This window comes from Cupressus sempervirens, chromosome 8 (genome assembly GCF_028749045.1).
Source record: "Cupressus sempervirens isolate cs-2001-9-10 chromosome 8, ASM2874904v1, whole genome shotgun sequence".
Lineage (NCBI taxonomy): Eukaryota > Viridiplantae > Streptophyta > Pinopsida > Cupressales > Cupressaceae > Cupressus > Cupressus sempervirens.
Window position 1 is genome coordinate 586,530,187 of NC_143125.1, and position 13,733 is coordinate 586,543,919.

General features: G+C 34.0%; 1 protein-coding gene across 3 annotated transcripts in view; it reads left to right on the top strand.

Moving 5' to 3' along the window:
• Nucleotides 1-13,733, top strand: part of LOC149543799 (pectin acetylesterase 3-like) — a 293,789-nt gene that overhangs the window by 279,518 nt on the left and 538 nt on the right. For all 3 annotated transcript variants that reach the window (XR_016355683.1, XM_089798482.1, XM_089798481.1), the window contains exon 12: nucleotides 253-398. Coding sequence is in view for 2 of the 3 variants with exons in the window: in XM_089798482.1 (XP_089654608.1) it covers nucleotides 253-398 (146 nt within the window). In the remaining variant the exon portion in view is untranslated. The remainder of the gene's footprint in view (nucleotides 1-252; nucleotides 399-13,733) is intronic.

Genomic DNA, 13,733 nt, shown 5'->3' on the forward strand with positions numbered 1-13,733 from the left:
CGATTCTTGCGTCTACGATGACCTACCAATATTTGATACTGATGGCCTGGAATACTCATCCTTATAACTATATTGTACCTCACTTATGTCTTGGGCAACATTCTCTATTGCATTTCTTCTTAACATTTGTTTAAAATGTTGTGGATGCTACTCAACAACTGTACAATTTATTTTTCTAGATCTAGTTTTTATTAATAACAACTTATGTTACGAGTTCATAGAGTTTTTTTATTGATATTGGATTATAAACAGATTTTAGGACTGATATGCTTCGCGCACTGAAAGCTTTTGTGGGATCTAAACTTCTGGGCATCTTTATCAACTCATGTTTTATTCATTGTCAATCTGAGATGCAACAAACATGGTTTTCACAAAGTTCTCCAAGATTACATAACAAGGTATCATTAGAATTCTTTCGTTGTGCAAAATTTAGTATTATTGCATTTGTCATTTTATATTCTTAGTTTCATCTCTCTTTTTGTATGCTTGTATATTTATTGAAATTGCAGAGAATTCATGTATTTTGAATCTTGATATACTGATATATGTCTTCTAAAGAGTAGCTTCTTGTGGTGACAAAGAGACAAACAATATTATACTCATGTTATACTCAAAGCTCTATAAAAACCGACGACAGTAGACAGCAACCTTTTTACCTTTTTTACTAGCGAACGTAAATACAAAAATCTTTTTGAATCAGCAACATAAATATAAAGGTGACTTTATTCAATATATACCACAAGAAATAAACAAGAATCTAAAGTACAGAGTGCCAAACTTAATGCTATTTGGTGAAGAATAAGAGCTTGAGTGGTCACGAATAGTAACTGTATGCTTGGGTTCCTGGTTGTCGACTTGAGGATGCAACAAACCCAAACACATGGACCACTACTCCATTCACCTTATCCAAGTGGATCTAGTAAGATCTGCTGGAGAATAATCCCGTGCTTATGTTGTCAAGCTTAGGGGCTATGTGAGGGGTTAAATTTGGGTTTTCCATTGAATGACTCGGACGAGCACTTGAGTGCATCACATACTACATAATGGGTCCTCCCTCATCCCTAGTAAGGAATGCAAATTACTAGACAACAAGTTAGAGGATTATGATGCATCTTGTACTACTTTGGGGGTCCATCCTCAATCCCAAAATAGACATGTAAGCTAAAAGGAGATTTTCCCAAGAGGTGAACCATTTTAGGTTGGTGGATTCCAACTTCAAATGTCTCAAGGCCATTCACGGTAACTTGATAAGTCCAGTCAAGAAGCGATATCAGATATAGACCAACACATGGAGTTGGTGATATTGCGGACTAACCCCTGTACTGGTAGCACTAGGCATGAGCCAACTTTGTGCTATAAGTGACAGCATGCTAACCCTCTTAATACACAATGGTCTCCAGTTTATTGTTACTTGGTAGCAACCAGCTCAATCGCTGCAGTACAACATCTAGGATAGTCTTTGGCATTCATTGTTTGTAGCTCCAACATGTAGTATTATTCCAGCTACCCTAGGAGATCTCGTGTTTCTCAATTTTAACTTGTGGATTATAATAGTAGATTTAGAGCTATCCCATACGTATGATGGTTCATGTGGCATAGGAAAGACAAGGTAACACCATCCACTCATTTTATGCAGTGTACACATGGCAGTGACCAGCCACTTGATAAATAGAGTGTAATTTTTATCGAGACTTATTTCCTCAATATTTAACAGGGACAGCTTGAAAGGGCCTTATTTAATCTCCTATTCACGAGGTTCACAACAAAAAAAATCCCTTTATGCAGTCTGTATTTGTTCAAGATATCTATTGCTTATCATTTTGTGTGGCAATTATCACAAAGCTGATACCAAAAAACTTCTAGTTTTGTTCATCCGAAACTTGGCAAGGACAGCCACCTCCTCATCAGGTTAGGAGAACTTAATTGTCATTGATTCTGTACTCACTTACATGAGATTTTCCTCATGTTATAACAGCCCTATCATCAAAGTGTGCTAGTGACATAGTTACCAAGCCCGTGGCATACTACTAATTGTATCACTGGTTTCTAAAGGAGCTATGGTAAACCTCCTATCCATAAAGCTAAGGAACAAGTTGTCGTATTTAACTTCATACTATTTACCTGGTTAAATAGGGTACGTATAACCAGTACCTTAAATAAATGGCTATAAGGCTCTACTTTTGCATTTAAACCTAGTTTCATAGAAACACTGGGATAAAAATTTGTAGGTAGTTTCCACCATTCTCCCACTTTTACATTTGTATAACAGTCTGGTCACTTTGAAAGGTACAAAGAAAGACTAACTGCTCGCTACTTGAGCTCGGTGTTTTTTCTTTTATCAGCTAGTGATGTTCATAACACTATATCCTCAACTTCTATCGCAATGGCAATAGAGGAAGGTTAGGTAGCCATTACCATGGAGGATACACTTGCAGCTATGGTGAAGGTAATTCACACTATAACATTCTTAGTCAGTTGTCCAAAATCCATTTGTTTTGAGTTGCTAGATAGCATTATTCACCATATACAGTTTGAAAACCATTTAAAATCAGAGTTGATACCAAGATCTTTTATGTTCCTTATTCAAGCTTAATAGCATATTTGCACAAGATAAGACTCGGAGTCTAGGATGTTGCTAGTCAAACATAGATTGAGAGAAGTGGGATGAACATTAATACACATTGCAGGTAGAGAAGGTGTCAATTTTGCAGGTGAACAAAACTTTATGTAGAGATCATCATTGATAAACACATCAAGGTGCGCTAAGGAAGAAATTCACACAACTTTGTAGTTGGGTGAAATACACCTTCAAGATGCTACCTAGATTTGAAAAGTCCTTGTTAGCTCACCCCCACTCTACTCGCCCTCTCCCACATGTTTCTCATTTCCTCCCTCTCAAAATAATCCCCAACAATGTGTTCTGTGGAGGTTATGGCTCTTTTTCTTGCCCTACGTGTGGTACCTTGTCCCTGACCTGCAATTTTGGTACAACCAGAGAGGTGAAACACAATGCCCTTTTGATTGTGTTGAAATTCCTTAATGAGTTGAACAATGTGATCTATTTAGGCAAAATTGATATTCTAATTACAAAAGTAAGGCTAAAAGGCTTAAGGGCTATTCTTGGGATAAATTTTTAGGTTAACATTTGTTGCACCCATGTGTGTACAAAACCACTTCAATTTCTAACAAACAAATTAACAAAAGATTTTAATATCTAGTTAAATATAAAAACATAGCATATATGTATCAATACAACAATGTCATAAATTAAAAAAACAAATCATTAAAGTATTAAGTATATAACCTTATTCATTGGCTCCATACAACATTCAAAAATATCAAACATGATTAAAGGATTGATCTTAGAGCTCGTACCTAAGTCCAAATCATATTGAGTTGTTAAAATGTTAACACTAAAAGTATAGGGTGCATAGGGAAGTGACAAGCTCCCATTAAGGGTATGTTTGGTTCCTAGAATTAGACCGGAATTGACTTTTGTAAAAATCAGATTTGGAAAATTTTGCGTTTAAGTCCAAAATTTCAAAATAGGGTTAGAATTGCAAAAATCTAATTTACCTCATAGTCAGGGTATCGAGCTTCCCACTAGCTATCTAGAATTGAAAATCAAAACCTGGTTACACTTTTATGAAGTGTAAAAAATCACATTTTATTAATCGTCATTGTTCAAATCGTCTTTTCTATTTGAACCATACATCACAAACTGTGGATGCCAAGTCATTGTAGATGTAGAGGGGCTAAGATCTGGGGTTACTCATGAAGATGGGTTGGATTTGGAATGCCAACGCGGGCCTTTGATATTATCTGTGCTTCTTGCAGATAGAGGCAAGCTATGTGTTGTGAAATTTTGAAGGCAAATCCTTAATATTGATTTCACCCAGTCAAGGAAATTTGAAGCTCTCGGACATATTTTGTTCCTCGTCCTATTTCTCAACTATGAGCATACCAACAGGAAGAAATTGAGTATCTAAAAACATTAATTTTAATGAATTGTGCGACTTGTACGAACCTGGAAATGGGGAAATTTTGTTTCAAATGAGAATATACTGATTAGTCTTGAAATGGTGATAGATAGATAGCACTGTAGCGGATTGCATCCAAAAGAAGGCCCGATTGTGTGCCTATGTAATGTTGATACAAGTTACTCATGTGGCAATGTGAGTTGCAGTAGTTGTTGTTGGATCGGGTAGGTTTTGCGTTGATGTGAGGGTCACTGCACTGGGCAAGTAATTTGGGTTTATCTCTGATCAAGATGATTGGGTATCTTGTAGGTCCATGTGTGATTTACAGAGAATATTCTTTGATTTTTCCAATGCTGGTAGATTATACGAAACTACTAAAGATGTGTTGTGGTTTTCTTTTGACTTTGAAAGTTTTAGCTGGGCAGCTCTCTGGTAATGGTGATCCAAGTCCTTAATTAATTTTTTTAAAATCCCAATTCCATTTCTAATTTGAGGAACCAAACGTAGAAATGGAATCTTCCCACTCATCTATACCAAAATCATTTTCAAGATTTGCAAATCCTTGATTTAATTAAATGAAGATTTGTAGAAATCTCGATTTCTACAATTCCACAAACCAAACAGACCCTAAGAGTCACTTTAGAGGGTTAACACAAGGTAGTCATAACCTACCAATGGTAACAATTGTTATGTCTATAATGATAGCTCACATATGTCTTGAACTACCCAACTTGTTGGGTGGATATTTTGCAACCGACAGTTTTGGGTAAAAATCCAGTTGCGAAATAGGATGATCAGCCATAGTGTGTGAGACAAAGTCTCTCCTACCTTAAAGGGAAGGCTCCCCCTTCTCACCATTCCTTAGATCAACTCAAGGTAAGCAATAAGTCGAGAGATTTTTATAAAAATGGGTGTTACCAATATCCTTTCTTATCTTTCAAGAAAGAATCCACTTACTCGATGGAGTGAGTAATGGGCAAGGTGAATCTTTAACTACACTTTTGTCAAGATTTGGAAACAGTGATACTGATAAACCTTTACTAACTCAAAGGCTAGCTAAAAATGTACCGGTTTGGCTCTAAGTTCAGCCCTACTTTTATATGAAAAGCTTTACAATTAGGGCACAAAGACTCCTAAAAGTAAGAATACTTAGCTATTTTGTGAATTAAGAAGAAAATATAAGCTACAGACATAGCTTCTAGCTAAACACTTCCACAGTTGCTCCCGGTCAAAGCTCTGGCTTCAATTGCTTCTTAACTCTTTTCTATTCAATTCATGAGATACAACTACCAATAACACAAGATAACATGAATCAAAGACAACTTGGATCAATTATAGACAAAGCTTACAGTTCACACAAAAACCAATCTCACTTAATCAAAGTTAAGTCTCAAATGCTCACTTTCTCTCAAAATAGTGCTTACACAAACAAAGTTCTATTGGCACAATTTCTCCAAAGCTCTCTTGCATAAAGATAATGATAATTTTATGATGAGGGGGCACTCCTTTATGTAGGCAAAGAAGTTGAGAAAAAGGTGGAGGAAAAAGTGGGAGCAACACAACCAACTTTGACCTAGTCTAACTACAAAAAATAAAGGGTTACGTGCAACTGCACATGCAACTCACATTACATCCTTTTACATACATGTAACTCACATTACATGTAATTATGCTTTTTTAATGTAATGCATTCTTTACAACTACTAACATGAAATAAAGATAAAACAACAATCTTAGAGATTGTTTCTCAATGCCTTGAATTCGACAATGATGTCACACAGTGTGGGAAGATCAACAATTTCCATGATCTTCGATATGGCTTCAACTCTCACTGCATTTGCATATGTTGATTGCATGATTTTGGAATTTGATGATGTAGTATCTAACAAGTGTTTTGCCATAATTTATACAAAACAAACTTGTTCATCGTATGTGAACCAAAATATTTAGAATCTACATCAGCATTGATCCTATTGGTATATTCTGAATTTACTATCTCTGTTGCACTAAGAATACTAGATTCATCAGTAACATGACATCCCATCTATTCCAAATCACAAGTAACACTTGTTTCAATAGCTTGACAATCTCCAAAAGCCACCTACAACTTTGTGATCAGCTTCCTTAATGTCTCCTCCTTGTACCCAATGAGCCCTTCAAATCTGAAGAACATTTCACATAACGGAAGAATATCACATGAAACCAAGGCATCCAAATTGAATCTCACCATATCATCCCAATCATCAAGAATTTCCTTTAAGTTATCAGCTTCTCAAGTCAAAGAAGAAATTAAGTTTTTTGCTTCATTTCAATCATCTCTTTGACATGTCTAAGAACTGCAAATGCCTCTATGATGGCTCGAATACCTTCAGAAATGATTTCCTGTATCCACGACTTAGCAGCTTCAATCAACCTTCTTTCTTTAGACATTTGAGACATAACAACAACACTTTGAGAAGATTGTTTCTAGATAACCTCATTCAAACAAGAGATCTTCTGTTTCAAGCAATTCTTCTTTTCCCAAAACTCATGATTTCTTTTTGATACATTGGCCAATGCATCTTGAACATCTTGCAAACAACCCAAATGTGATTGCTTTCCAACTTCAACCTTAGTAATCTTGTAGTTAGAACAAGTAAGTTCCTCAACAAGTTTATCTATCAAGGGCTCAGCAACCTTAACAAATTTAGAATTATCAGAATCGACCAAAATTCTGGAAACAATCTTATCTTTCAAAGATTTGGATTTAGTCTTCTTAACAAGAAGATTGTCAAGAGGAACAACCGCTTTCCTTCTCTTTGTTATTTTACTCAACCATGCAGGCAGACTAAAACTTTCATTTGCAGAAGCGAGCACAGTGGAGACCATTGGCATTGATCCAGATTGTATATCTGTAGTGACTGAGCAAGATTCAGTCTATATTGCTGAAGGCATAAGAACATATTGAGAAGACTCCGTCATGAAAAGTTCAGATCTTGTCAAAGATGTCTCAAGTTGGGAAACTTGACCACTAGTAAGAGTTGGAAAATCTTCAAATGCATTTGCTAAGTGATCATACTATTCATGTGCAAGGACATGAGGAGCAGCAGAAGAAATAGGAAGAGCCATGATATTAACTTCCGAGACTAGAATGGAAGGAGTGAAAATAGTAGAAAAAGAATCCACATCATCATCAACCTCATGCAAAAAAGGTTCTTCATATACAAAAGACGTACAAGCTTGTGCAGGCTTTGGAGGAGATATGATCATGATTTTCCCTTCTTCATCTGAATCTCCTTTATCAAATTTTGTTTCCAATTCTTCTTCTAATTCTACTACTGATTCTTGAATTGGCTCATGAACTTGAGATGATTTTGTTCCTTTTCTGCCCTTCAATTTGAATTTGAGGGAACCCTTGGCATCAGAAGATGAGGCATCATCTTTCCCTATAATCTCTAATTGTGATTTCCTGCCAGGAGGACCAAAACTTCCACAATCTAAGCCCATCTTAGGATTTACTCTTTTAAGGCCTTTACTTTTCAACCATTTATTACTGTTTACTAAGATGGATTGAAATCTGTCCATGATAGATGTACCTTCCTCTTGTTGCCATTGGATAGGAAAAGGGCATTTCTTATCAAAGTCGGCTTGATGAAACTTTGGATCAAGAATGTTGCCATCATCTTCAACTTGGAAATCTGAAAGAATTTCCAACATGTTAAGATTAATTATTTGTTGCAAGGTTAATCTGCAGTAATCCATTTTCATGATGTCAAGTTTTGTTCTCATATCAATTCAAATGTCTTCAATGCGATGGACATGAGTGTAGGCTCTTTTTATCTGAGAATTCATCTCTTGATAGTCAAAATCAAATCTGGCCTTGAACTTCTTCAAAGTAATCAACTGCAATTCTACTTCCATATTCTTTGCTTTAGTTACAAAAATGATTAAATAATTACCAATAGCCAAAGGCTTAGTTGAGGTAATGCTAAAACCAGGCCTATGCGAAGCATGTTGATCACTCTGCACATCCATGAACTATCTAGCTAACTCTATCAGGATGATTTGATTTGTAGCATACCTAGGTAAGGTATACGGCTCTCCCTTGAAATATCTAACTTCAAGTATGTGAAAGTGGAAAACTAAAGAAAAATATAGCCATATTGGTTCACTTTTTCCCATGCCTCATTAGATACTCTTTTGATAGACAATTGCTTATCAAACAAGCACTGGAAATGTCCAAAGAAGGCATCTTGTACTCTTTTGTAATGGAATTTACTATTTGCCAAAGTGATTTGGTCATAGTAATCCCAAATATGAACTTGAAGACGATCTCCTTTGGTAGAAAGCTCAGAGAAAGATCACATGGCAGCAACAATGTAAACTACACATAAAAAGACACTGATGTTCCCACATTGCATATCTGTTCGCAGAGTGCAATATTGATAAGTTCTCCCCAAAAGATGTGTTCTTTATTCTCCATAATCTGAAACATGAACTTCTACATCCATGGCTCAAAATCAGTAGAATTTTTAAGGCCACAAATCCTGCTAAGAAGGATGATGAGATACTTGTACTCTTGTTTGAAATTTGACCGATGAATAGTCTTTAGCCATCTAGAAAAAATGCTTCTTTTATTTTCCAACTAGTAAAGGTTGACATACTTCTAATAATTACTCTTTTGCTCATCCCAATTGGCCAATGATGATTCTTTAGTCAAATCAACACATTATGATTTATGCGAAACCTTGAAAATTTGTTCTATAACCTCAGGATCTAAGCTAATGATAACCTTGCCGTCAACATCTTTGATAGTTTTCGTGTTGGGAGTAAACTGCCGTGCACATTCATAAATGAAATCAGGTTCTATAGCCACCATAGGAAATGTGGATACCAAATGAATGTTGCTTATAATGCTCTTCATTTCATAACTAGTCGGGGCTTCAACTCTTTGTAGAAAATCAGCCACATCTACATGACCAATCTTCATGTCCGACATGTTATCCAAAACAGATATGGCTGAAGGAGCTGCATGAGCCAATTCTTTATCATATTGATATTTCATTTTGTCTTTGGATTTGGATGGCAAGGACATATCTTGTGCTTGTGTTGCAACACAAAAATCCCAAAACATAAATACATCATCAAAAGGAACCTCCATACAAGTGAATTCTAGATCAGCAATGAAGATTCGAAAATGGATTTGGAGACTTAACAAATCCGTCAAAGTAACTTCAAAGAGAAAGCATATGCATATGCAATGAAACGAAAAGCGGAATGAAATGAAATGAAAGTGAGAAAATGGAAGATGAAATGAAATGGAATGGAATTAGAATGCATGAAGGTGAAACGCATGGAAATGCATGCAAATGAAAATTGTTGATTTCAAAAGTGACTTAACGTTTTCAAGGCATTATTACATGAAAAATGAATACATGTAAAGGCAACATGTAACGAGAGATGGAGGGTGAAATGAGATGCAAACGTGGATGAAGAATATACTTCACATATATGTGTGAATGGACGATGAGATGGAAAACATGGAAAGATGCAGAAACATGTATTTGCTCACAAAAGCGCAAATGCACATGAAGGGATGAAAAAGGAAAATGGAAGTGAGATAATGAGTTTTATAGTCAGTTTTGGTGAAAAGGAGAAGTCAAAGTACATGGGAAGTGAAAATGACATTTTTTTTACTTTTCAAAATGTGACTTTTAGTCAAAATTGGACCTTTTGGATGTAATCACACGTAAGACATTTCGTGTAATCGTGTCATGTGAATGGAAGCAAAAAGTGAGATGGGTGAAAATAGAGATGGAAAATGAGATTATATGCATGTGCGGATGGCAAATAGAATGAAAAACATATAATTGCATTTCATTGAGTGAGAGATGAAGTGTTGTGACATGAAACGAAATGTGAAATATGATGATGCTTTCGCATGTAATGAAGCAAACAATTTCTCCAAGTGGAGAAAACTAGCAAGTAAGCACAATACACAAAACACAAAAGAAACAACATATCTTCGAAAATAGCTCAAAACATGATGCAGGAGCATCTTGCATCCAAAATAAAGGGGGCATGTTGAAAGTAACATTTTTAAAAAAAAATTGTGGAGGAGAGAGAAAGTGACACAAATTAGAGGAGAAATAATAAAAAAAATAAAAAAGGGGAAAAAGGAGAAAAGAAAGAAAAAAAGGAATTTCTATTTTCAAGGTGCATAGGTGGCATAATAGAAAAATAAAATAAAAATGGTTGTCATTCCATTTATCGAGGTGTGTAGGTGGAATTCTAGAAGGTTGTGGATATTGTGTAGGTGGAATCTTAGAAGGTTGTGGATATTGTGTAGGTGGAATTCTAGAAGGTTGTGGATAAATCATGCATTGGGTGGTAAGTGCCTATTAAGCAAGGCATATGAGCATTTCTAATCAAGCTAGAAGGTGTGAAAGCTTTGGAAGGTCAAGCTTCAAGGTGTGAAAGCTCTTAAGGTGTAGCTCTTGAAGTAGAAGTTCTTGGGTGGAAGCTTTGGAGGTGAAGGCTCTTAGTTGGGAAGTTCTTGGTGAAGCTCTTAGTGTGAAGACTCTTATTTGAGAGTTCTCTCATTGGAAAAATATTGTAATGAAGTAAATTTCAAGTATAATAAAAGCATGCTCTGCGAAGCATTTTGTCATCTCTTTATCTCCATATTGTTGTGATTTTGGTTGCAAGTTGGTAAAGGCGACAAGATGCAATGCACTTCAAAGCTCAAATTCGAAATTGGGACTTGCGAAAGAATCGAAAATATGAAAATGAATGAAAACTTCATAGTTAAAGGAAAAATGAACTTTCCTTGACAAAGATTTTCACAAATGGCAACCATCAAGTAATTTCATGCATAAAATCAGCAAGATAAGCATGAATTAAATTGCAAGGATTCAGAAGTTCACTTACATGAAGATTAAGTGTCAAATATGAAGGAAAACGATGCTCTAATGTTAAAAAAATTCTTCAAAAATGGTAAAACCTTTTCCAACTTTGCAAATTCGAATGGGAGAGGGCAGCAAACAAGGAGAAATTGTTGGAAGATGCCGAAACATGTCCTAAAAACTCTCCATAGTCCAATGTTTTTGAAGATTTATGGTTGCAACACGTTTTTGGTAAAAAACATTTTTTTTCATGTTGCAAGATAAAAAAGAATTGATCATTAAACTTCAAAATGTGAATTCCAATGCCATGTAATCTCCAAAAGATGCCAAAACAATTTGGTTGGGAGGGAAAATATGCACTAAAAATAGATTTTTTTAACATATTTCTTAAAAAACGTGATCCATCATGAAAGTTTCAAAAATGTTTTTGAGGCAAATGAATCCATTTTAGAAGCAAGAAAACTCATTGCCATGCAAAAACGTTTCAAATAGAACAAATCCCATGCAAATCCATTGAGTAGAACTCAAGTTATGAGCAAAAATGAAGTAATTTGGAGTTTTTCTTCCAAAACGTGCCCTAGGATTGATTTATAAAAAAAAAATTCAGCATGCTAAATCCATTCTTGATGCAAAGAAAATCATTGCCAAGGAAAAACATCTTGAATGGAGAAGATTTCATGCAATTCCACCAAGAAAATCTCAAGTTATGGGCAAAATCAGGTTCTTGGAGGCCAAATGCATGCTTTCCTCTCAAAATCGGACTTTTTGGGATGCATAGCATATTTTAAAATATGTTTTTCTTCCAAATCAGACCTTTTTAGGTGCAATGCATGTTTTAAAATATGCATCAAGTGAAAATAGGACTTTTTTTAGTGCAATGCATATTTTAAAATGTGCTTCCAAGTGAAAATCAGACCTTTTTGAGGGGAATGCATATTTTAAAATGCATCTCACTTTTTAGATGCATAAGCATGAAAAGTTCACTTTTCATGTCATAGCATCAAAAAGGGTGCACTTATGGTGAACTTTTGATGTAATGACATCAAAAATGTCCACCAAAGTAGACTTTATATGCAATGTCATGTAAAAAGTCCACTTTTGATAGATTTTACATGTAATTGCACATAAAATGTCCACTTATGAAACTTTTAAGTCATTTAATTCACTTAAATTTATAAAAATGTTACAAGATGGGTCAAAAACAATATTTATTTATCATATTATGAAATATAATACATAAACATCATTTTAAAGTAACATTTAAATAAGTATTTGATTTTTAAAACCAACAATTTAAAATGAAACTATATAGCTATATAGTTACTTTAAGTGAAAATTTAAAAAGTAGCTCAACTTAAAATTATAACATAAAGTGCACTATAGTCACTTTAAGTTATAAATTTAAAGTAAAAATAACTTTAGAACGTAACAAAAAGTGAGTATAATGTTATATTTTTCAAAAAATGAATGTCAATTTGAAAATATAACATCATATTTTTAATTCGTGTTGTTGCACCTAAAATGTTCACTTTTGAGGCACTAAAACAAGCATAGCTTGATTGACAGCTTCGGTTGATCTCTAGGTTAGACCGAATCGAAGGAAAAAACAAAAGGCATGACATGAGCAAAATCAAAGGACTAAAAACAAGCAAACGCAAACGCAAAAGCAAAAAACGGACTGTGAAGGCTTCAAAAATCAAGCAAAGGCTCGACAGAAAAAAAATGAAAAAGACTTGACGAAGGCCTTAGTAAAACAATTTAATATTTGAATTGAAATGGATCAATTGATTCACATTAAACAATTAAATATCAAATTCAAGCTTAGAGAAATGTGAAACTAACTTGAAAAAGTTTTGTGTTGTTACCAACATTTTGTGGTGACAAAATGCAGGACAACACAACCTATACGCACAAATATATTCTTTCTTATCTTAAATTCATTACCAATTAGGCAATCATCAATATTTATCTCCATGATGCAACTCATTTATAGCTAGGATTTATATCATCCAATACAAGGTCAAATATTAGAAATTATTATGTTCAAACTTGAAAACTAGATAAATTAGAGAAAAAAATTGTATTTGAACTTGATGTAAAAATATGATTTCAAAATATATGAAATGATTTTGTAGAGTGTTGAAGAATTTTTATTTTTTATAGATAAGAGGTCAAAGGTCAGAAGTTTTATATTAAAATTTGAAAGTTAGAATAAAGATTACAAAAATACTATAGACTATTCATATCTTGCTACAAAAATAACATAATTAATTATATTAAAATTTGAAAGTTAGAATAAAGATTACAAAAATACTATAGACTATTCATATCTTGCTACAAAAATAACATAATTAATTATCAAGGTCTATGAATAACAAGATGAAAAAAAAAAAAGTTCTCTAGGCTGTCAACTAACAAAACTCCAGATTTCTCTACTAGATACAATGTTTTGCCATCCCTCTTGCCATATCCATCATTGATAGAAGGTCAAAGCTAAAAAGTTTTATATTGAAATTTAAAAGTCAGAATAAAAATATTAAAATAGTATTGTAAACATTACATGTCTTGTTACTAAAATAGCAAAATTAATCATCATGACTTATAGACAATAGAATGAAAAGTAAGTTTTCTACTCTATCTACTAGCAAAACCTAGATTTATTTACTAATTCAAAATTAATCATCATGACTTATAGACAATAGAATGAAAAGTAAGTTTTCTACTCTATCTACTAGCAAAACCTAGATTTATTTACTAATACAATGTTTTATCATCCCTTTTATAATATTCATAAAAATCTTCTAAATAACTGCTAAAAATTATAACTAAATCTTAAACAATTTTTTTATTAAATCTAAAATTAATAATT